This window comes from Lissotriton helveticus, chromosome 10, assembly GCF_964261635.1.
Source record: "Lissotriton helveticus chromosome 10, aLisHel1.1, whole genome shotgun sequence".
NCBI classification, from domain to species: Eukaryota; Metazoa; Chordata; class Amphibia; order Caudata; family Salamandridae; genus Lissotriton; species Lissotriton helveticus.
In genome coordinates this window covers 1,096,680,183-1,096,706,540 of record NC_136071.1, presented here as the reverse complement: position 1 = coordinate 1,096,706,540, position 26,358 = coordinate 1,096,680,183, and the positions used below count along the sequence as shown (strand labels likewise).

General features: G+C 43.8%; 1 protein-coding gene across 4 annotated transcripts in view; it reads right to left on the bottom strand.

The window, feature by feature from the left end:
* The window catches only part of CLCN5 (chloride voltage-gated channel 5), a 393,445-nt gene that overhangs the window by 14,648 nt on the left and 352,439 nt on the right, over window positions 1-26,358 (bottom strand). For all 4 annotated transcript variants that reach the window (XM_078663825.1, XM_078663826.1, XM_078663827.1 and 1 more), the window contains 2 exons: window positions 21,099-21,497; window positions 11,821-12,037 (listed from right to left, as the gene is read on the bottom strand). In XM_078663825.1, coding sequence (XP_078519951.1) covers window positions 11,821-12,037; window positions 21,099-21,497 — 616 coding nt within the window. The remainder of the gene's footprint in view (window positions 1-11,820; window positions 12,038-21,098; window positions 21,498-26,358) is intronic.

Genomic DNA, 26,358 nt, shown 5'->3' with positions numbered 1-26,358 from the left:
TTCCCTAAATCTAAGATTTAAGGCCCCCCCAACCGACACCAGAACCTCAGATCTGAACTACGAACTACTTGCATCAAAGAAGGACCAAGAGGAGACCTGTGTTGCCAACAGGACTTTGCCCACTGCACCCAAGCAAAAGGGGCAACCTACTTGGAACTGAGTCCATGACCCTCGCCCTTGGCTAAAACTTGGTATTCCCTGGCCGAGGGACCCATGCAGAAGCCTTAAACACCCTCGAGCTTCCTTGGACTAGTGGGACTAGTCCCCTGCAAACTACAGGTAAAGCGATGCTCAGGAACCAAAGAATTGCTGGCCATTGGGCCTTCAAGGGATCGCCCAAAACCAGATGGTGTAGTGCATTGTGGGAGTTGCAATCTGGTTTCCCTGAAGTTTCAAGCCACTACTGTACTCTCCTGGACCTCCAGACGTCAGTTACTTTTTGCTACTTTTACCACTACCAAGGCTTGTTGCTCACCAGTCCGATAACTGGCCCCTTAACTCGACGCTGAATTAAAAGGGCATTCTACAACACCTGCGACTGACGTCAGCAATGACCACGCTCTGGTGTTTGTGCATCTTCCTTTCAGCAGCACTATCTTGGTGGAAAAGAGCAGCTTTACCGTGGGTCCCGTTCAGTACCAAGGACAGCCAGGACAACTCTGCACCCGAACTCCACGGGCTCGGCAAAACTGAATTGGACGTTGGGGCCTGGTCCTCTGACCCTCACCTCCTTTACCCCGCAAGGGCACAAGGCAACTCGACCCCTAGTGACCAATTGCCACGAATAGTTTTTGCCATTAACAGCAATGGTAAAGTCTCACTGTATTTTACTGCCTGATGTTATTTTGCTTTGAAAATCCATAACTCTGTTATATGTAAGCTATTTTGTTGTTTTTTATGTCTAAATCAAGGTAAAAATAAACTATTTTTATAAATTGGTGTTGGAATTCTCTCGAATCGTGTCAATTACTTATCGTCCATGAGGGTACTCTGAAATGCTTAACACATGTTCCTCTAGTAAAGCCCAACTGCTCTTTGCCACTCTACCAGGAGGAGTGAGCTAAGGATTTAGAAGAGTGAATCCAAGGCCCATCTTTGGGGTATTGCGATATTACATAAGGTCACCTGGCCATACCACATAATATTCCACTTTCCTACACTTGTTCAGTAAAGTTGCATTATTTGCTCTGTGTGGTCCTCGTTCTTTCTGGTTCTAAGTTCTTTGATCTACTGGCGGGTACTAGCTTACCCTAGTAATCTTCAGCATTGGCCCTTGAGTGTAGCCAAATCTCTTTAAGCTTTTTTCAGTCTGACTTCACAGCAATTATTATCTCAATGTTGCAGGGGTCGGCTCGCAATGAGCAAAGAAGCCTGTTAAACTGAAGTTTAATATAAATGTTTCACGGCGGGAGTATCTTCTGATGGTTACTATCTAGGGGGCAGTCAGCAGCTCTAACATTCCAAACTAATGATACCAAGAAAAGATGTATGGCAACGAGATCAAGTCTGCCACGGAGTAGAGTAAATTGCAATACACTTCCAGCCAGATCTCTCTTACACAAGAAACCAACCCGAACACAGAGAGAAGTCAAGGAGCTCCAGAAACTTATAGGAAACCTGGCACAAAACTCGATGAAAATATCACAGACAATTGGAAAAATCTGGGAGATGGCGATAAGTACGCACACCAAGGTTTCACACATCCAGAATCTGGTACTCAGACCCAACAGACCTAACAGGACCAAGCCCTTGTCAAATGAAGAAGCTCTGGCCTTACTCCGATCTTATGAACAAACTGCCCCCGGCAGAGAGGAGAATATCAAAACAGTACCTATTGACCCTAATAGAACGTCTAGAAAGAATGACAGGCTAGCAATTCACCAAAATCTACAACACATTCAGCTATCGTCAGCCGAATCTGATAATGGAGAACTGGGTAAATCACAGAATCCCTGAAGTGCCTACTACTTAACTGTCGGTCTGCAACCAAACATGCATCAGACATAGTCGCCCTCATCATTAACAAGGAAATTGACCTGGCCATCCTCACCGAAACATGGCTCAATGAATCATCGTCGCCTACCATGGATCTATTAATACCACCACAATATAACATCGTCAGGTTAGACAGACCAAGGAATTTAGGAGGAGGTATAGCTTGCATTCACCGCTCAGAGATTGAGATCTGCCAATTCCAATCTGACCCCTTAGAATCCTGTGAATACCTTGGTGTCAATGTGAGAACGCCAAACAATCAAAGCTGCAACTTGCATGCATTCTACCACCCACCAGGAGAGAACGCAAAATTCACAGAGCAACTGATAGAGATCATAACCACCAACTCTAACTCCGATGCCATTAACATATTTTTAGGCGACTTTAACCTCCACTGGGATGACGGCAATGACAAACTGGTTAACTCGCTTAAAGACTTCCTCAGTGAGCTAAAACTTACACAAGCATGCAACCAACCCACGCACACACAAGGAGCGACCTTAGACTGGATTATTTCAAGAAACACAGAGACATCAATCCTCGCTATAGACCCTTGTGATTGGTCGGACCATCACATCATAACATTTGCGATACCGACAATGAAAAAGGGAAAGACCATGCAACCACGCAAGCTCAAGAAATTGGTCAGAGATACAAAAGAAGCCAATATGGAACTACTGGTTGAGAGGTGTGAGAAAGACCTGAAGCCACCCAACAATAAGCAAAATGTCAATGAGCTGACGGACCACTACATAACCTCAATCGGAAATATCGTCAACGACACCATGCCCCAAAAACTGAAAAAAGTCTCAGAGAAGCCAAAAAATCCTTGGTTTAATGAGTCTCTGAACGAGGACAGGCGCAAACTGAGAATGGCCGAAAGAAAATGGAGACAACATCCCTCATCCCCTGAGCTGAAAGCCCTCAGAAAAACAAGAAAAGAATACAACAAAAAGATTATCGACTCCAAAAAAGAATTTTTCAGAGCTGAACTGGACAATGCCAGAAACAGACCTCGTAAACTCTTCCAGATCTTAAAACAACAGTCAAACAAACTAGCCAAAACGGTTCAAGAGAACACAAATACTCCCATAAGCTGCGAAGAATTCTCCTCATTTTTCGCCGAAAAATCTAAAATGCTAGACATCGAACTCACAAATGCTGCAGCTAACCTTACGACCCTTCCCCCACTGAAAAATGAGGCCAACATGGCAACGGAGGGTCTCCAAACAAAAAACAATGCTAAATGGGACACATTTGAATTATATGACCAAGAAATGATCGCCAAAACGCTGATGGAAGTCAGACCAAACAACCACTATCAAGACCCTCTACCGGGAAAGTGTGTAAAAGAAATCAGCCACACTCTAATTCCAATCTGGACTGAGATAATAAATGCCTCTCTGGCACAAGGGAGCCTCCCTGACTGCCTAAAAACAGGTCAGGTAGTGCCCATCATCAAAAAACCGACAGCCGATGCAACAGATCCAAATAATTATCGACCAGTTACTAACATCCCTCTACTGGCCAAACTCATTGAGAAATGTGTGCAGGGCCAATTAAGCCAACACATCGCTAAGTTCTCGCTTCTTGATGATTGCCAATCTGGCTTCAGAACAGGACACAGTACTGAAACAGCGATTCTGCATATTGTCGATGACGCCCTTCAGGCCCTAGACCGAAATCAAACATGCCTACTGATTCTTCTCGACCTGTCAGCAGCATTTGACACGGTAAAACACGAAGTACTAATGACCAGGCTACAAGACAGGATGGGCGTATCCGGAAACGTACTGAAATGGTTCTGTTCTTTTCTAAAGAACAGGACCCAGCGATTCCAGGTTAACCAAGCAATCTCTTCCCCAAGCCCCAATACAATCGGGGTTCCTCAAGGCTCAACGTTATCCCCTGATCTATTCAACTTGTATGTAGAACCTCTCACAGAGATCCTCCAAAAATCACAGATATCCTATCATATGTATGCAGATGACACTCAAATTTACATGAAGATCGCCTCCCTTGAGGACATTGACCGAATAAACCAGACGCTAAAGGAATCCTTGCGATGGTTAACAATTAACCATCTGAAACTAAACGCCCAGAAAACAGAATTCCTGCTAATCTCACCGACAAGGAGCCAATCTGAAGTTAAGGAATGGACTAAACTGGTGACGGCGCTAAATTGCACCCCGACCCTAGTTAATTCAGCCAAATCACTAGGAATCACGCTAGATGAAAACCTCGACATGAAAGAACACATTAACTCAATGGCTAAGAGCGCCCGTTTCCACTTAAACTACCTAAGAAAAATGAAACCCTTTATCTCAGCAACGGATCTAAAACTGGCTATCCAATCTCTTGTTATCTCGAGAATCGAATACGGATGCACCACATTAGCTGGCCTTCCGAAAACTTCCACAGCCCCACTAAAAGCCTGCCTCAACGCTGCGGCTAGACTCATCTCCGGAACGAGGAAATTCGACCACATAATTCCTCACCTGAAAGCACTAAACTGGCTACCTTATGAGGCCAGAATTCAAATGAAGATAGCCTGTATTACACATAAAGCGGTTCATTACAACATGCCTAGATACCTAGCTAAGAAACTTAAGCTATCAGGAGGTAACAGACCAACTAGAAGTGCAAAAGACTTCCTATTACGACCTGCCTTTTTCCACAAGATAAAGACCTACAACAGAGCTTTCTCCGGAGCTGCCCCCAGAATCTGGAACTCACTACCTCCAAACATCAGGAAAATTCAAAACACAGTATCATTCAAACGGGTACTGAAGTCGCATCTGATGAGTAAATACCCTACATAGAGAATCCGACAGACTACAGGGATGATCATTTACGCTACTAGAGGGCGGTCCTCTTCATAAAACTGGAAAATCGATTACTGTCAACTGACCGCTTTCCATGGTCAAGCCGAGGCTTGTCACGTTTCTGCTACCTCATATACCTGAGATCTTATAACTCTATCTCACAGTCATAAACTATATAACCACTACCTCACCATATTTATTTACCCATATTATCCTTGATATGCACTGAAATTCCTTATAACTCTACCTCTCCACGCTCGGACTACTACCATGACACTAGCTAGTCTAGTTCGTCATCGAATGCTAATTGCACAGACATTAGGAAATTTATATTTAATATGTCTATATAGCACATTACCTTCTACCTCATAACTATGTTTCTTGTTATTTAATGTTACTATAATGCCTACATGTTATTCTTTCCCTGTTAAGCGCTCTGATACCCACGGGTCTTGTCCGCGCTATACAAAACTCTATAAATAAAATAAATAAAAATAAATAAATAAATAAAAATAAATAACATTCCGTGGAAATTTGGAGGTTATATGTTAAGTAAACTTTTCCCAGTTGCCAATCTGGTCACCATCTTTTGTATTTGAGGCAAAGAATGCTGCACTCTGTTTATGAACGGCTGGCATACTTTCCACTGGAACCTTTTTAAATTAGTTGCGTGCGCTTCTGCAAGCAGAACTTTGGAAATCTGAAGGTTCAGCTGTTGTGACATGTAAGGTCACAGCCTGCAGGAGATGATAACTTTCAAGTCGTTGTTCAATTCTGTACTGTGATATATGAACAAATAGGGACATAGTAATTATCATGTAATCCAAATATGAAAAACACTTTTCAGAAGCTTGTGTCTAGGAAGGAGGGATGTCATCCGAAAACCTGCAGTTTAGCACTCAGTCGGGCTACTGCATGCTAAAAACTCCTCCCCATCTTATCTTGGCGGGGTTTATCCGGTTGGACCGGTGTGGGTACTTGCCAATAGCAGCCTTCCTCAAAAACGGACTTCATCTGAGTTGTCAAATAAGTTGCCATTAAAATCTCCTGCGGTCAATAGTTCTAAGTTGGTGTGTCTCAATTTAATCTACATTAGTGCTTCTTTTAGCCTTTCTAATGAAATTGTTTTGTTCTTATTTTTAGGGTTGATATACACATTATTAAAGATCAATTGGGACTTCAGGTCTGTTGCCCATTCTTTAATACAGACTGCCAGAATCTAAAGGTCCAGCAAAGATTCATGTTTAAAATACTACAGGAAGTGACAGAAATAACAAGGTGGTGAGATCTAGAATTGCTGAACTGTTTTTAAGTGCCAAAAGCTGCGAAACGAGGCACTTCAGGAAGCATGCCCATAATAGCAGCCCTCTAAGATCTTCTTGCCTTTAGCTATCACTTTAGGACAGCAACAATGGGGACTGGCTTTAGAGGCACGACTACACATCAACCCATTTTACAATATCTGAAATATTTTTTAAAGTGCCCACCCAAAAATTTTTTTTTAATCTTGGGCTACATACTCTAGGCTGGTTAAAAGCAAAGTGACCCTTAATCAAAAAAGAAAGAGAGGACTAGGTAGCTAGTCCATATCCCCAGGGATTATATGTATTATCAATAAGGACTAGCCTAAGTTTGTGAAGAGACTCACATTTGTATATTTAGGGATAAACCATTTGGTTTGATCATGAAGCCCTCACCCACCAACCTGGTTGGTGGCATGCTTCATCATCGGGCCCACCCAGCGACACAGAGTGTGTCCCGGGTGTGCCTCAACGCCTGATTACAGCGGGGCAGGTATGTTACTGAGTGTGCAGTGTGGTGATGTGACGGTGAAGATTAAAAGCTATACAGTGGTCCCAGTACCCGAGGGTAATTAGTGCTTTAATAACTGGTCCTCTGATAGCATTAAAAAGGCTGATGGATGTGTAGGAGTATAGATTAGGACATCCTGCATCCAGGTGTGGTCTACATGTTTCAGCCAGGCCTTTATTTTTGAAACTGCTTTCCTCAGGACCAATAAATAGGTGATTGTGCAGTCTTAATTTTAAGTGAAAGTGTAATTGAAAAAATGTGTAGCACTCGCTAAGGTGCTATATATGTTTGAGGGGATTCCCTCTTTAAGCATTACTGAACATACAACATAAAAGATATAAACATACAAGAAAAGAGTCTTAGCATGGTAGCTTTGGTTACAAAACAAAATAATGCCGGTATCTAAAAAGCAGTGTACATGACCAAGATGCGGCAAATCGTGTAACCATAATGGTGGTATGGTTATGGTGAGGGTGAAACCAGATATGCGTGGGTATTTGTGGTGGGCTAAACAGCGTAAGCAGCACACACAAATCGTGGGGTGGTAAACACATATAGAATATATGGTATCTTCACACTGGCTAGTTGCCGTAAATGCTTCATGGAATCACCTGGCAGAGGTTTTGACCCTAGAAAAACGAAGGGTCCAAAGGTCAGATTCAACCTGCAAAGGAAAAGCGGGGGTGGCTTACCCGGATCGTCGCTGGAGGGCATGGTACTCACGAGACTTTCGGTCGGGACCTGTAGCGAACCCGTTGTCCTGCCGCGGTATTACGTGTGGCTGGTTCGCTGCATGGGCTTGGTTTAAATAGCCCGGTTCCAGTGTTGTCACCTGCAATGTGGAGACATGGAAGATAGACTGTCCTAGCTGAGTCACGAGCAAGCAGCGCGTGTGCGGGAAGCTAGTGTTGTAGTGCCGAGTTCGCGCATGTGCAGAGCAGTGATACTAGCGCCTGCGCGTCACGTTTGGACCAGCGCATGCGCACATGGTGCTGCACCTGCTTGATGCAGACTCGGTCTGTTAACCGGCGTTAGTATGTTTAGAGAGGGACATTACTAAACGGATGTATCTGAGTGAGATAACAGATACATATTGGGGGGTGGAAAAGGATTATAAAGAGAAATATAACATTATAAAAGGACTTATAAAAAGCACTTGTAAAAAGCACTAGTAAAGGACACAGACACACAGTGGGACACAGAGGCCAGAGATTGGCCAATTGGAGGCTATGGTTGGAGAAGGTTCGAAGGAGCTCATGTAGTCCATGTATAGACGGATCAGGATTTTAATGAGTTCCAAGGTATGGAGTCATTTAGACGATGGAGGTGCGTGGAGAGGCGATAAATCCAGCGCTGCTCCTTTGTTGTCGTAGAGTGCCATGTTCTGCTATGATGTTGAGATCAAGAAAAGCCAGATTGGTTGCACTAGAGGTACTAGTAAACCTGAGGTAAGGGTCGCGGCAATTGAGCAAGGTCAGGAAAGTGTCCAGTGCATCCTGTGTTCCCTCCCAGGTTACAAAGATGTCTATTTATCTGCGCCAAGTTTTTATGTTGGTTGTGTGAGGGTTGGTAGGTGACAATGTGTGTCTGCTTGAAATTGTGGACGTACAGTCCTGCCAAGCTGGGAGCAAAAACACTGCCCATTGATGTTCCGTTTGTCTGCAGGTAGTATACCCCTTCGTGCTCAAAGTAATTTTCTTTGAGTGCTATGGTTGCGCAGTTGAGAATGAAGTGTCTCTGGGTGTGATAAGTCCAAGGAGTTTGCATGAGTACATCATGTAGGACTTGGAGAGTGGCATCTTGTGGGAAACTGGTATATAGACTTTCTATATAGAGTTCCACCAGGAGTTGGGTGGTCTGATCAAAGCTTTTATCCTTGATGATATTCAGAAGATGCTTTGCATCCTTGATGTAGGTGGGCGTCTGTTGGACTAATGGGTTGAGGAAGTGGTCGCAGTAGCTTGACAGCGGTTCCAGTAGGGAGTTAATCCCTGATACTATGTGTCTTCCTGGGGGTGGGCTTGTGCCCTTATGCACTTTGGGTACCGTGTAGAAGTATTGGACTCGCATTTTTGGTGTAAAGGTATTCCGCTTCTTGTGTAGAGATGTGGTCTTCGCCACTGGCTCCTTTGACCAAAGTGTGTATGGTATTCTGTAGTTCCACTGTGGGGGTCTCTGTTTAGGCGCTTGTAATTACGAGTGTCATTAAGGAGTCTTCGACATTCTGTGTCGTAGTCTGTTTTGTCCATTACTAAGATGCCTCCCCCCTTGTCTGCCGGTTTTATGATAAGGGTGGGGTTGTTCTGTAGGCGTTCGGTAACTTCTCGATCTTGTTTAGACAGGTTGTTAAAAGTATCCTTGGGGCTAAGTTTCTCTATGTTGGTGTAGACCGCTTGTTCAAATGTAGAGATCTCTGCGGGTACACTGGTGGGAGGGGGCATAAAGGTGGACTTTGGTCTGAGTCCAGTTTCATTGGGATTGCGGAATGGTTGAGGGCCGTAGTTGTGTGTTTGTGGTGGTCCTTGCCAGGTTTGTTGCCAACGTTGGCCTCGGCGTCCTCTGCCGCGTTGTTTATTGGAGCTGGAGCTCGAATCGCTAGATACAGAAGTGTTAACACCTGAGCTGTCAGTGGTTCCTTTCGTTCTGGTGGGTGCCACGTAGTCATCATCGGTATATGGGTATACTTTTGAGTAACTGAATTTTTTTAGATCCTTTTGAAATTTGTTGATTTTAGATTGGGTCAAGTAATCTTTGTATTCAGCCATCTCTCGGTTTTGGTCATCTAATTTCTTTTTGTTAGAGGTTATTGTTGTCTTGAAATGGCTCTCTGTGGCTTGGATGTCGATTACTATGGCTTCAGAGAGACGCTTGGCTGTCTTAATAATGTGCACTAACCAGTCTCTGGTGCAGTGCCATGCAATCTGTGCCCTATCTTTTCTGAATGTTGCGTCATTCATGAATATTCTTGGGGTGTTGGTGACAAGGAGTCCCCTGGGTGCCGTGTTTGTGCGAAGGTATTGAGTAAGTATGACACCGTGTAAGATGGTTTTTATCCGGTTATCCGTTAACAGACCGAGTCTGCATCAAGCAGATGCAGCACCATGTGCGCAGGCGCCAGTATCACTGCTCCGCGCATGCGCGAACTCCGCACTACAACACTAGCTTCCCGCACACGCGCTGCTTGTGCGTGACTCAGCTAGGGCAGTCTATCTTCCATGTCTCCACATTGCAGGTGAAAACACTGGAACCGGGCTATTTAAACCAAGCCCATGCAGCGAACCAGCCACACGGAAAACCGCGGCAGGACAACATGTTCGCTACAGGTCCCGACCAAAAGTCTCGTGAGTACCATGCCTTCCAGCGACGATCCGGGTAAGCCACCCCCGCTTTTCCTTTGCAGGTTGACTTTGACCTTTGGACCCTTCGTTTTTCTGGGGTCAAAACCTCTGCCAGGTGATTCCATGAAGCATTTACGGCAACTAGCCAAAGTGAGGATAACATATATTCTATATGTGTTTACCGCCCCACGATTTGTGTGTGCTGCTTACGCTGTTTAGACCACCACAAATGCCCACGCATATCTGGTTTCACCCTCACCATAACTATACCACCATTATGGTTACACGATTTGCCGCATCTTGTTCATGTACACAGCACTTTAGATACCAGCATTATTTTGTTTTGTAACCAAAGCTACCATGCTAAGGCTCTTTTCTTGTATGTTTATGTCTTATATGTTGTATGTTCAGTAATGCTTAAAGAGGGAATCCCCCTCAAACATATATGGCACCTTAGCGAGTGCTACACATTTTTTCAATTTCAATTACACTTAAAATTAAAACTGCACAATCACCTATTTATTGGTCCTGAGGAAAGCCAGTTTCAAAAATAAAGGCCTGGCTGAAACATGTAGACTACACCTGGATGCAGGAGGTCCTAATCTATATTCCTACACATCCATCAGCCTTTTTAATGCTAACAGAGGCCCAGTTATTAAAGCACTAATTACCCTCGGGTACTGGGACCACTTTATAGCTTTTAATCTTCACCTTCACGTCACCACACTGCACACTCAGTAACATACCTGCCCCGCTGTAATCAGGCGTCGAAGCACACCCGGGACACACTGGGTGGGCCCGATGATGAAGCATGCCACCAACCAGGTTGGTGGGTGAGGGCTTCATGATCAAACCAAATGGTTTATCCCTAAATATACAAATGTGAGTCTCTTCACAAACTTAGGCTAGTCCTTATTAATAATACATAAAAACAAAGTGAGACATGAATGGAGTCTCTTTGGAAATAGGATTTTACAGATTAGTAATGACCTGTAGGTGGCATTATTGCTGACAGGTAGGTATCATTAGTGATGACAGGTAGGTTTTCTCCTTCATCTAAATGACTGATCTCTATGGCAAGATGAGATAAGCTCCCCTGTTACAACTCTACACTCTTTTTGTAGTATTCCACACCCACTATCACCACAGTACAAGCACATTACAAGTGGCACATTTAAGATGAGTCACAGGGACCAGCGAGGGACACCGGTACCAGTACGATAGCTGGCAGAACCAGAATCCAGGTGATTCTCATTATATGCAAGTGCTGCAGCAAGATGTGAATAAATTACAGAGCAACATATCGCAGAAAGCACCTACTCTAAAAGGAATGACTTTAAATCCCTCTTTGCTATGATAAGACAACCAAATGACCGTTCTCAACCCCTATAGATTCCAGACCTTTCTACTCATCACACTAAGACTTCTCATCAGTCCCATCAATTCTGAAACTAGGCGCACAGCAAACTACAAGCCAATATGCCAGCATCCAATGTATCCCTCCACCAGTAGTCACGGACTATGCATCATTTCTTCTGCCCCCAGATATTCATGAAAGCAACACAAATGGAGCCAAAACTCCCTAAAAATAACAGAACACATTTAAGGAAGGAAGCAGTAAATTAAGGAAAAACATTCAGATTTTTCTCATCTAGGGTCTATGAAAATATTTCTAAAAACAGACTATCTGCTGCGCACATAATATACCTTAGAGTTATTACTTCTGGGGTTAAAGCAGAGAATGCCTTGAATACATGTTAAGTTCTTAAGGTAATTACTCCAGTAAACATTACAGTAACACTTGTAATCCCCTCAAATGACACAACAAGGCTAAAGTTAAAGGTACTTACGCATTGTGCGTGACGAGACACTGTCGCAGCCCCATCTTGCGGAATATGTCCACTACAATCTCCATGGGAGTTTGGTCGGATACAGTGAAAGGGCTAAGGTCCATGATGCTCCGCAGTTTCAGGCTGGGAGGTGAGGTTGGGGGCAGTGAAGGAGAGTGCTCAGTGAAATAAATAGAGGATGTGCTCACAACGCCATCTTGCTTTTTCCGTGCACTCTCTTGCAAAAAAGAAAAATGCAATCAAAGTAAATACTCTTTGTAAGAAATACGCCTTTTTTTCCTTAGTGCATCAATCTTTCCCAACATGGTCATTCAATTTACCCTTGTATTACTGAGGTAGAAAATACACATATTGTTGGGATGTCAGCAAAAAATATATTTGTACACAAGGAGCAGTTGAGGTTACCTCCTTCAAGTCCACTCAAATTACACAATGTCACCAATGTACAAGCCCTGCAGGTCTACTACAAACTACAGAGCAGACATTACCATTTTCTGAAAGTAGGGGGTTGTGTAATGTTTTAATTAAGTACATAGATCTATTCCATAATACCAGTGTACCACCGTACCACCTTAACATTGTGGATAACCACATGGGATAGTTAGAGCAAAGATAGTAAACTCTGGACAAAAAAATCAGGCACTCTCTGCCAAATTGGACATCACACAGCATGCAAAATTCACCACAAAAGGCAAAGAATACGGGGACTGAATATCAATCTGCAGCTATGCACATCTCCATCACAGGGGCATTATCTGATCAAAAAGTTATGTCACTAGGCACAAAGCGTACCTCGCTTTTTACAAATATTTATTCTACGTTTAAAAATATGTTTCAATAGAAAAAAAAGGGTAGCATGCACTCGAGGTTCTAACACAAGACCGGGTCTAGAGAATGAGAAAAAAAAGGGTTGAAAAGTAACTGCCATACTGGAAGAATTAATTGCAAATTTGTGAGGGCAAAAATACAGGTTAAATGTACTGGTTAAAATCCACACAGTTTGTTTAAAATAAATAATACGACTTTGAACATCTTTCACCTAAACTTATGCTATTTGATATTTTTATTGCACTTGCGTTTAAAGTTATACTTTCATGTTGGACGGATACTTCTAAGTTATCTATATTAACATGGTGCAATTTTATTTGCGATGAGCATAGAATAGCAAATGTGCCTTCATTAGCAGTTCATCAGAAGACTGACTTAGATTTAAATTGGTTACTCTTTACTACATATTTATCATCTCACTCTCCTGTAACTTAGTTCATATTTTTTCTTCTTCTCCATCTTTTTTATATCATTCTTTCTCTTTTTCTTTCTTTCCTCCTCTTTTCCTCTTTTACTGTTTCTCCCCTCTGATTTCTAATATAAAATATAATTCTTAGTTTATACCTATATACTTGTTTTAATATCCTTACCAGATGCCTTCGTTTATATGCTTTATTGTCAACGTTACATACATATTTACTATGCATTGTTATTAATTTTTTTAATTCTTCAATCAAATATATATATTTTTTTTAAATGATCAAGTTCAAATTCCATGAAACCTAAAGCATGTAAAACTTTGGCAGTGTGAAACAACACATTAAGATTTGCATAACTAGGCCAAGATATTTTTGAAGGTAAGTAAGAACTGTCAAATTTATATGTGACAATCAACTGAATACACAGCTCTAGGACAATTATTCAAGAGTTTAAAACCACTGAATCTGCGGGAGTCCTAGTCAGTATTGCAAAAGTGAAACCAAATTTTTAAAAACTCTAACTTCCCAACATATTGCATTATTGGAAATTGAGAAGCATACCGATATCTCTTTCAATGGAAAAGCAGAGCTTTAACGTTTCTCTAAAGTCCAACATTTTATTGTTTGGAAAGGATCGGGAGTTATGGTCCAAGCAGTGTTGGCCGGATTGTCTTAAACCCGCCCCCCTACCCATGGAGGCTGTGAAGATATTGGGTGTGCTGTTCGACAACGGCCTGACTTTTGACACTCAATCGAAAGCTGTGGCAGGGGTCTGTTTCGGGCTTTTGCGAGGCCTGAAACCGCTGCTGGGATTTTTCCCTCCCAAGGTGCGTCAAACCATAGTCCAGGCGTCAATTTTGCCCAGACTTGACTATGGTAACTCCTACCTGGGCTCCAATAAGGCCAGCATCAAGTGCTTGCAGAGGGTTCAGAATGCGGCGGCTCGTATTCTGGTTGCACTTCCGAGATCTTGCTCAGTTGTGCACGTGCTCCCTAAACTTCATTGGTTGCCTGTCGAAGAGAGCATTCAGTTTAAGGCTCTTTGCGTATCGCATAAGATCCTGAATCGCCAGATACCTCTGGGATATCCAATCTGCTTGAATTCTATGTGCCAGGGTGCCATCTGAGATCTGCCTACCTAGCGTTGGTCTGTACTTCTCGAGTCTGGAAAGCCAGAGCTGGCGAGCGTTCGTTCCGCAGTCTGGCGGTGAAACTTTGGAACTTGCTCCCTGCTCCCATTAGAACAAACCAGAATCATTTGGCATTTCGAAAAGCCACAAAGACCTGGCTCTTCCCTGTTTTCTTTGTTTAACACTGATGTTTCACTCCTGGGCTCATGTCTTCGGTCTCTGGTGGTGCTGGGACGCCCCGTCGCTGGGGCAGTATACGCATTACAAATCCAAAATAAATAAATGTTCCAACTCTACATATAGTATAATAAGTGCAAGTGCAGTGAAAGTGAGTAAGTCCACCAATATATGATGGAAAAAGCTTTACACTCATCCTATTAAAAACGCAAGCCTTAAACAGCTAATAGGCAAACTGATGTTGGCTACAATGTACTGTCTGTGAGTGTCACATGTGTAAGTAGCTTTTCCACTCCTGGTTTAATTCTTTACATGTTATGTTTGAATCATTTTAGCTTTGCAAGCAGTTCATAATCGGACAATCTGAAGATTGGTTTCGATCAAAAGTAGTATAAATTAGAAGAGCAAAAGAATTTTTAAATAGCCCAGTGGCAGAAAATGTGGCATGTGATGCTGTATTGACGTCTGCATGGAAGGCGCCTGTCTTCTAAACTAGATTAATCTCACGAAAGTCCCAACTGGCAGTTAAGGCAGCCAATTTTAGTGACCACATGGAACAGCAAAAGACCCAGCTAGTTTCGAAAGCATTGGATTATGCCACAGGAAGAAAAATCTGCCCAGAAATAAGGGTTGAGAACCAGAACTGTTGGGGCAATGAGAAGCAATCAGGCACTCAACAATACACTTCTACTGTAGAGAAGCATATGTAACTCCAGGTGTCACTGGATCAATAGAGAGGTGTATCACCCACGCTTGAGATTACCGAGATCCAACCAGCCACACAATCACCCTTAAAGAATAGGGTGTGGATCCACTTGGTGCAGCCCGCCCTGCTGCAAGGCACGGTTTAGAAACTGGTGCTGCTGGACTGACAATTCATCGCACCTTCTTTGTTATAGGTTCAATGAGACATTCATGAACATGAGTTGTTTCCCACATTTTCAGCGATTCCCACAATTCCAGCAGCAGCACGTAGAGAGAGAGGAGATGTATACCACCTTGTCTACAGATGAATAACATAGCTGTGTTGTTTGGGATGGATAGCATTACACTTCTCCCCGCTGAGGCCATGAATAATGTTTTTCAGCTCTAATTTTCTGAAGTGGAACAGCTTTTCCTCAAGTGACCCGAGATCACCCGAACCAGGAACCATCAGACCTTCACAACTGTCTTGTAGAAATTCAAGGATGGATGAATAGGTCGTCTTTGAAATTTAACGGTTCAAAGACGGACATTCTCCTCCTTGGCCAGAAAGGGCTCTCTCTCCCGCAGAACATCTGGCCCCCCCCTGTTTGGGTGAACCCCCAACCCCCCAAGTCTGAGATTAAAAGCTTGGGAATATGGATTGAAAAAGACCTGACCTTTATGGCGCAAGCCAAAAAAATCGCTGGGACCTGCTTCGGGCTCCTCAAAGCTATTAGGAAGATTCTGCCCTTGCTTCCTCCTATCTCCCAGAAATTACTAATCCAAGGCCTTATCATATCAAGGCTAGATTATAGTAACGCCATCTATTTAGGCGCTCCCGAGGCAACTTTTAACAAACTGCAGAGAATCCAGAACGGCACGGATTCTCACTAACACCCCGGCCAGATCCTCCGCTAAACCAGCCCTGAGACAGCTCCACTGGCTCCCAGTGAGAGAGAGAGTGGCGTTCAAGGCTCTTTGCCTGTCACACAAAATCTTACAGGACAAAGGACCCCCCCATTCTAAAAAAAATCATCAGGCCCTACAAAGCCCTTAGAGCCCTCCGCTCAGATCATGAATACCTCGTCACTATCCCCAGAGTGAAGAAGGTGCGCACGGGTGGACGGCGTTTCTCTGTCAACACGGCCCGTCTTTGGAACTCCCTCCCACGTGACCTCAGGATGGAACCAGACTATCCCCGATTTAGGAAGCGGCTGAAAACGCACCTGTTCCCCTGATCTCCCCCTCTCCCCCCCTCCCCCGAGCTTCCCTCTGGTCTGATCGGATCTTAGCGCTGGGATACTTACGGGTGACTACGCGCTTTACAAAAATCTAATAATAATAATCACACTTCCTTAGAGAGGCCATGGACATTCTTCTTTCCTTTAAGTGTGTTATTTTTTCAAAATAACTTTGTTTTATTTAAAGGTGGACAGACAATAGCATCTTTGGAATGACAATATTAACAATAGAGCAAACACATTCAGCAACATTGTGGTTTGAGTTTCTAGGCTGGTTATCAAATCCATTCCAGGGGTTACTTTCAGAATACATCTATCAAATCTCCTGCTGTGCAGATTTCTGCATCAGGCCGTTTGAAGGATCCGTATCGCCCACCCTGCATGAACCCCAAACTGAACGTGGCTAATACTTTTGGCCATTCTTGGATGTCCGCATGGAGTTTTATCTTTTTTTCATCACAGACATATGAATCCTCTCAGCCAACAAACTTTCCCCTGAATCTCAACTCTAGAGATTTAGGGGAGAGTCCAATAGTTGCAGCCAGTGGATTATTATCCTCCTCTTGGTTAAGCAGCAACAACAGGACTAAACATCTATAACAGTTGTTCCCTTCTTTTTCCCTCCAGGATGAACACCTAGAATGCAATATGCAATGGAGTGAGTAACCAGGTTCCCTGTTGCTCCTTTTAAAAAGCCTCTCACCTGCATTTAATATTCCCTGACAACTGCGTAGGACTGTATCATATAGAGGAAATCAGCATCATCGTAGTGGCACGTTGAACATTCTTTGTGACCTGGTGTGGATATATTGTCTAGTATTTACAGAGAAGGTATCAAGAGGCAGCTGTCCTCTTTACCAATGGTGAGAATGGGGTCAATCTAGGATTTGTAAGTGACCTGTCTTTGTACTGCAATGTGATATGAAGCTAGATTGGTAAACGCGAAGAAAACGGAAAGCGCTGATGCAATCATGGAATTCTGCGTTGAATGCATTTTCAATTATTTTGCTGATGAAGGATTGGTAAGTGATAGAACAGTGGCTGGCAATGTTATTAAGGTCTATTGTGGGTTGCTTTTGGAGTGGATTAACAAGTCTCCCTTGAGACCTTTTAGGATGATTATCTGAATGAAAAAGGGATTCATGGAAATGTTATTTAACATTAATAGCAATAGAAGTGGTGAATAGTATGTTTCCCAGCAGATTCCTCACCTCATACATGGGTCTCATAGCAGTACCTAGGTGGGACTGAGTAATGACTATTAATTATGGTAATCATGTCGCACAGCCCTCGTGAAGTAACCATCATTCTGTGCCTCAGCTGCCAGACAGTAATATTTTTTTAAAGGCAGATAGAGGAGATGCCCGGCCGACATTTGCTGCTGAGACATCCTTGATTAGAGCAGTAGAAGATGCTTCTTAGCATACGTATAACTGATGTTAATGCTGTGAGTGACCCAATACAAAAACACTTAGTTTTGGCTAGTGAAGCCTATAAACAGCTGACCATATTCACACTCATGCCTCATGCGATCAACATGGAAAGAAAAAGATGATCTAGGGTCCAGCCTGTGTAGCAACTTCTTCCTTGGAAGAATGAGGAGTAGGAGAACAAATGGCAGAGTGACAGATCAGCCCATGTGGAAGGAAGACACCAGTTTCTGAGGATAGGAGGGACAATTACAAAGAACCAGTTTGTCAGGACAGACGTCAGCAGGCAAACAGGGCAATTGTGCATTGGTTTGAACAGCAATGAGATGAAAAAAGTCAGTACTAAGTTTAAATCTCACTGCAAACAATAAAAGGTGTGGGCGAAACAAATACAAGAAACATGGCACTAAAGCCGATGCGAACAAAGGCTGACCAGGAAGACAAAATACATCTAGTGCAGCCAAATAACCATTGACGGTGGAAACTTTTAAACCATGCAGTACGCACAAGTTTAAAAGTGCAGGCTAAAACTATGCAAGTGGGCAGGAGTTTAAAAGTGCAGTGTAGCATACGTCAAGAACCAGATTTAGCCCAGAGTCCCCCCAAGACAGATTTGGTGCCTGGCTTCAGGTAGCTAGGATAAAATAAGTGGGAGGGTAAGTTGAGGCCAAATGCAGAGTTCCAACAAATCGTGCACCAAACATGTCTCACACAGTCAGAGCAACGCGGATAGGCCGAGGTTCAGCTGTTCATAATCCTTGAACATATACAGGGATGGCAATGGCATAGAGTAGAGCTGTTCATAATCTTTATTCACTTTCTGCAGAAACTTCGAAAGCAGTGGAATTAAAGGGAGCACATAAAGCCGGCCTCTCAACCAGCTCTGGCTGAAGGCTTCCACCAAGAACCAGGCGGGGAGAAATGCAGTGAACACAACAGAGTTCCTTTCCTGTTCAGAGCCATGGCAAAGAGCTGTGTACTCGGAAGTTGCACATGGTACAAGATAGTCTCCATCATGTCATGGTTGAGCTCCAAATCGTGATCTTCTAGGGACATGCAACTCAAGGCATCCACCCTCATGTTGTGAGTACACATTGGATAAATGGTCACTGGCAATATGCCCTACATTTGAGCCCAGTTCCACAAGCACAACAAATCCCAGCACATGGTATGAGAATTCACTCACCCCAATCAGATGAGGTAATGGGTGGGGTATTGTTGCCTAAAAGAACTTGCTTGCACACCACCCTAGTTGGCGAGGAGAAATAACTTCACAAGATAGTTAGTGGCTCTCAGCTCCAGCACACTGATATGCAGTAGTTATTCTGATAGGGAAGAAAGTGCATGCAGGGTCATCTCCCGCCAATGAGTGTCCCAGCTAAACGATAAGCCCCGAAAATGACATTACTACTGGTGTAACTGGTTTGTCAGGGAGACCTGCACCAGCGAGCGTACTGTAGCGCAACTTCTTTTGAAGTGCTTCAAGAACTAGTCAGTTTTCTTGCTCAATATCTTCTCTCCACTAGAAGGCATAGATCTATTAAGACAGTCTGAATGTCCCCAGAAATGCCTTCAGGGTTGCATGCAGAGGGTAATCACTGGGGACGTAGGACGGGCCAACGTGTGAGCCGAGCCTAGGCCATATCTAAGAACTTGCTAGGAAGCGTTCAGATCACTCCTCACCAATTAAGAATCAGTTTCTACATCTAAACCGAAAGCCTGATCAGAAACAACTTTGTCATTTCACACAAGGTGTCCAAAGAGGCACGTGGGCTTAGAAGTTTATACAGCGAGGCTACCCAAAGAGAACACTTTACGTTCTCACACAATCGCGGTACAGTCAGCTGGTGGTGCAGTGCATGCTTTAAGATTCAGTTTAACTAAAGATGTTTGAACTACCAAGTCTCTGGAGAGGATAGTGTTGATAAGAACTTGGGATCAGACAGTGTGGGCCTAAAGGGATGAATGATCTGTCTGAACTGCCAGGCCCAAAAAGGGCATCTCCCAGGCAGGGAACAGAGGTTCCAGTAAATAAACCAGAAAAGGCTTCGAGGAAGACTAGGACAACTGTCGAATTTCTGAAAGGATGCTGGTTTTAGACTCTGTAAATGCCAAGAGAAACTCAAGCATGCGATTCCCCTGTGTTATATACCACTGATGTAAATGAAAACATCTTCCTCATAACAAGGAACAGAAGGATAAGGGATAGCATCCTATACAGCATCTGTGTCGTAAGGAAGTGTTAGGCTCTGAATCATCTTCCTCCGCGTGCCTAAATTCCAGGTTGATACAATACAGTATACATAGAAGTGGTGGATGGAATGCTTGATTTAATCTCATCCATTGGTAATTACTCATAGCTGTATCCCAGTCCATCGTTATTTTGCACACCATGCCACATCAGTTTGGATCCAGCCATATGCAAAATCAGACTTGACCCTGCTCCAATGGGAAGAGTCCAGCCCCAACTATCAGACCTGGTCCTCACTGAACCAGAACACAAGAAACCTAGGACCGGTTTCGCCCTAGATAGAGCCCATCAGGCAGCCAACGATGGATTGAAATGCGGCCAACGTGATTACAATTCAAGCATTCCAGTCGTCACCTTGTTGTTATTGTTGCAGTTGACACTTGAAGTTGTTTAAAAGTGTATTGAGATGATGAAGGCTTCACTGATGCACATTCTATAGATGGGCAGCATATGGATAATACTGTTGCTTGTCGGAACAATATGAATTGCAGAAACAGCATGATAATGAGAGAAATATGAGAAAGAGCATGTGTGACACACTATGTTCTATGAACTCCAAACTGTAAACACAGAGGTTAGTAGCAGTGCTTAATTAGTTTAAAAAAAAAGAGAGAAGTGTCAGGGCTCTCGTTAGGAGGCCGCTGCCGCTCACACTAGCCTTTGCTGGTGTTGGCAGTGACAGTACCTACAAAACTACTAACCAGCACACCGCTACAAGTTTGACAATTCAGACTATTCCAGGCCCTCAGAGCTATAACATTAGCTTGAGTAGCAGGTATTCCTTGTTTTTAAAATATAATGAATTAATAAACAATCGCTGTTCTGCTCATCTTTAAATTATACAAAAAGAGCCACCATGCGGCAGCTGTCATAAGTGAAAAAGTGTTGACAATTAAGTGCTGATGCCGAGCACCGCAAACCACTGGCTCAAATTAAGCACTGGTTAGTAGAAAGATTCACTGTAACTCAATTCCATTAATCTACCTTGACCAGCTCATTTAATGTATGTCTTCTTACATTATGTCAACAACTAACGTAATTTCGTGTACTTTGTTATATTGATACATATTTCTCTTGCTGTTCATGTTGTTTAAATGGTATAATAATGGCATGCTTACCAATAGAGATGATGAGATCCCTCCGAAGAACAAACCCAATGAGTCTCTGAGACGCTTGTGACACAACTACTGGATAACCACTGTAAGGCGTCTCAGCGATGATGGCTTCCACTTGCTCCACTGTCATGGAGTCCTGAGTAAGGGCAGTCAGCACAAGGTCGTTCCGCCGTGGCCTCATCACGTCCATTGCTAAAGTCTTGTGGCTGAACTCTTCCTTTGCTTCCAGGAAAGGGTAACCGTTCAGCCGGATATGGGCATCATAGATACCCTCTCGCCCAATGGCATCTGCTACCCACTTGCTAGTCATTGCAGCTGCCATTAGTGGCACAATGTACTCCAACCCCCCAGTCAGTTCAAACATAATGACCACCAGTGATACAGTCATCCTCGTCACTCCACCTGGAACATAAAAAGAGCAATATTAAAACAAATGGAGCCTGAACTTCCACTCTTTGTAATTGACATTTCAGTAATCATTTAGAATAAGGGAAGCAAACCCATAAGAATAGACAGACTTATGAGACACCGGTTTGTAATATACCAGGAGACCACTACTAGCCGTCCGATTGTCGAAGCCATCTCTTTTGTACATTGGAACTGTCGCTCAAACATATGTTAGATGGATTGTGGACAACTAGCATGTCAGTTATATATGTACGCTTTGTTAGCAGCTAATTAACAAAGAGCTTAGAAGAACTTACCAATTATAAACATTTACATTAGTGAGAGGAGTAGGTCACAGAAAAGGAAACCCACCTCCCCATCAACCTTGATTGGACTGACCTCAAGGAAATTGAACTGATAATTCAGATAAAATCGTCATCCACTGTTGCCCTTCCTGATCAAAATGCGAGAAAGGGTCAGTGTAACATTCTAGCATTTTTGTGAAGCAACAGTCTTTTGACCAATGTAGATCCAATATTTTTCAGGGACTCTTCAATGCTTGCAGACTCATTCCATTGCCTAAATAAGAATACCTTCAAATATAACTATTTGCACAATGTGTATATGTTGACAAGGTTCAATAACACACTGAGCCTGTTGCTCAGCACATGTATACAGCAAAGCCTTCTCTCTGAACACTTTAGCTAAAAAACCAAACTAAAAACGTCAGACCCGTTTTACTGATCAGGAAGAACATTTTTTAAATCAAGCAACACTTTTGAGTTCAGAGGGACCATAGAGTGCAGAAACAAGCATTTGCAATACAATAGGTCTCGCATTTATTTAAGTTTGAGCTATTGGCATTGTAAATGACAATGCCTTTGATTTATGTTTTCGTTTTAAAAACAAAGAAAAGGCATTGTCATTTACAATGTCAATAACTTATACTCCCACAAATGCTAGACCTATTGCTTTGCAAATGCTCGTTTAGTTTGCCTAGTGGAAGCACGTACAATGCTTTTACTTTCTGGGGCATATGGTTAATTGAATGATTTCTGCACCCACATATCAAAGCACTCCTGATGCGCAGACCTCTTTTTATATACCCAAAGAGGTGGCCTCTTCACACCACCCAAATTAATATTTCATAGCCCCATTACCGCCACCAAAGCGCCTGAGCCAGGACTGGTAAATGTGCTCTGAAGTTTTAACGTGATTTAATGAGCTAAGAGACCCATGCAGTGATGTGTTACTTGTAGGTCACGGGTTCGGTTCTGCAGATGAAAAAATGAAGCACTTCTTAAGGGGCACTACGAACAACAAAAATGTTATACCAAACTGAAAACTTACATTGAAACCAAAGGAAACTAACATGAAATGGACTTGAAACTCCAACTTCCTCAACGTGGTATACGGTGTTTTACTGGGGGGCTTGGCTGGGCTCCGGTTGCTCTGCTTCTCAGACAACAATAATGAAGTGATGGGGGTGGGGGCAGTACAGACGGGCGCTGAAGCTGAACAGCCACGGACAAAAGCAAATGTAAAACAAGTGTTATCCAAATGAATGATACACAATTTACCAAGCCAAGAAGGATTTATAGCGGAGGTGGCCTTGCAAGGATTTACAGCAATCACCTGCAGGTCAGAGCGTATGCCAGCAGCGAGCGTTTAACTCTTCGAGATACTTTACAGGCTGCATTTCTACCTGAAGAAATGCCCCACTACAGACCTTTCTCAAGCATAATTTGAATTTTCTCTGGCAGTCTGTTGGATATATTCTGCTTCTGAACAGAACATTATCACAAGAGCACCAGAATAAGACAAGGAACCAGGGAACATTATCTACTATGCAAAAATGGTTCCTTTTAGAAATCGTACACATTTATTTTGAACTTTTTTTAAATGTAAGGACCAGCTAATGGTACGGAAGTACTTAGAGTATTAAATAAAAAGGATTTTGGAGAAGTCACAAGAGATACGGCCGAATGTGGGTTTGAGCAAAATGTCTCTCGAAGGGAGACCTTTTCTGCGAGAACCACCCTCCCACGCCACGGCCGAAACTTGGGCAAAATTTTTAAATAAGAGGACATTTCCTAACTTGTGAGTAACACCCAGGGCTACTCAGTGGAGCTGGCTCAGGAGAGAGGAATGTATCGTCCCTTCAACTTACTCAAACTGAAGACACCAACCCGGTAACAGTGAGTGGGACACTTACTGAGTGCGCTCAGGGTAGGTCCCTGCGAGAAGAATAAGTAATATGAAAGGCAAGAAAGTGATAAGTCTTCTATCATTCAAAATAAAAATTACTTTGTCACACGAGAATAAAAACCGCAAAGAAAGGCATGCAGAACCACAGAAAAATGAACAGCCTGCCAAAGCTACTGATGCATTAAGACAGACACGAAATAATCGGCCAGGTTGAAGTAAGGAGGATACAGGCTGTATTCATTCACCCCGGGGGAGCTGGTAAGCAGGTCCTGCCCTGGTGTGGAGCAGGGGAGGCTGAGCAGGAGCACCGACAGCAGAGGGATAGCCAGCCCGGGGGCTATCACCTCTGAGAGGGTGGCACCAGGAAGCCAAGAGAGGCAGCGCGCACAGGAGTCAAGAGGGCTGGGTCCGCTGCAGCGGTCTGCTTGGGTAGCGGGCACAAGAGCTGGCTGGGCTGGGTCCTCTGCTGTAGTCTGTCCTGGCAGGCGGGCACAGGAGCTGGCGAGGCTGAGTCCACTGCAGCGGTCTATCTGAGAGGCGGGTCCTCTCATGCCTGTTGGCGAGGGCTGGGTCCTCTCTTGTGGTTTGCTCACGGCTGCAGGGTACTGCTTATGACTGAGGGCAGGGCTCAGACTGAGGTGCGGGGGTGCCGTGGAGAGCGGACCGGCTGCCCTGGGAGAGACACAGCGGACATTGGTGCACCTCGGGGAAGGGAGCTGTGTAGGGGCTGCCTATGCTCTGGGATCTGGCCAGAGGTGCTGGACGGCCAGAACAGTTGGACCTTAGCAACGAGGTAAACGCCCAAGAAAACAGGTGTATGAAGCACTTACCCTGGAGACGATGAGAGGCTGGTCAAAGTCCTTCCCACCGATGAGCCTGAAGCCCCCGGGACCCCTCGATAACGATGCGGATCATGCCGAACATGCTCCTTTCACTTTACAATAGATGCCGCCCACACAGCACTCGCGGGGTGGGACAGAAGGCGCAGCGTTCACAGGAGTGGGAAGCGGGGGGTGTACAAGCACTGAAAGTACGATACGGCTGCTTTAAAAACAAGAACCTAACAGGTGGCAAATCCGAAAAGGAATACAAGGTGAGGACTGACTTCCTATTTTTCAAAGTCGGCATTTTGAAACATTTACAGACAATTTAGAAACAATAAGCGATCCCCCCCGGATCTTCATGGCGGCGGCGAAAATGAAAGCGCGGTGGGAGCGCACGAGACGCCGTCGCCGTGAGCGTGCACATCGGCTGCTCCCAGTCTGAATTGCAGACTGACTCACGTGCGCGACCAAATCCCGTTTACAATCCTGCGCGCGTGAACAGCTCTTGTCTCTCCCATTGACAATGCTGCGCGCGTGGCCAGCTCTTGTCATCTTGTCTCCACTCGTTTGTCGGCTGAGCCGACGACTATAGTTCTCGGCGAGAACGCGCTTTGCGCGCTTCTCACAGCGAGACCTAGAAAACTACTTTTCGTTGTCTAGTGTTACATAATATAGGACACCTAGCCATAGCTAATTAAGAAAGTTGCTCTGTTTGATGATGTCAACTTGGGGTTTGAGATCCATTGTGACAGCATTCACCCGATGGCCACTTTTATTTTCACTTTCAACTTGTTTGGTTTATTTGACATCACTAAACCAAGCAAATCACAAGTACCTTATCAGATGTCTGTTAAACAATACAGATTCTCTCCTTTCAAGTCTAATCTTCATCCCAATGGTTTCATAAACTTAAAGTACTTTGTTTTTTAACCATATTTCGACTCGCACTATATAATAATGAGGACATCTAGTGTAATTTTGTAGGAAGAAAATCCAATTCAAAATAATTGAGCACCATCTGGTCTTTTTGCTGAAATAATTGCACATTTGAGCCACTTCTTGGCATGGATATTTTCCCAAATAAGTTTTCAAACCGCCCACAAACTAAGTATAGACTTATTCGTTCATGAACTACTTTAACATATTCCAATTACTGTTTGCACAGCTCCATTTTGCTGTTCACCAAAACTACAGCTACAGTCTGCTGTAATTAGCATCAGGCAATATATTTGGTAACATGTGCAGTAAAGTTCATGAATTAAATGAAATAGTTGTTTGTGTATTTATAGACTGAGGAAAATTGACCTGGCATATTTCTGATAACATAGCTCAGAACCAGCAACAAAAGCACCGGATGGGTTTTAAGCAGTAGTGGTTGACACTTGCCCGCCCGCACCCCCCCCGCCCCCCCCCCCCCCGCCCTCTACCCCACCCCTGGTGGGTGGGAGCCGGTGCGGCAAAATTGCCAGGGCTACTTTGGGTTCCCAGTCCAGTCCTGTCTGCCCCATCAAACAGACCTCCTCACTTCCAGTACTTAAATAATTTATCTGCACAATCAGGCAGGAACCCCAGTGTCAGAGCCCATGTTGTTGCACCCACACATGCGGTTGAGTTCTAAGCGCACACTGCCGTGGCAGGAGCGCACAGAGACCTCACACTGCCGCACACAAGAGGAAAAAAATTAGAGGGAACATTAGTCAAAAGTCTTTTTTGCATCTAGAAAGGTAATTACTGTCTAAAGTTCAGGGTTTAAATGATGAAGGATCGCAAAGACTGAGAGCAGGTTGATCGAGATGGGCCTGTGTGGTACAAAATCCGGCTGCAAGCGGGAAACAAAGTTCTTC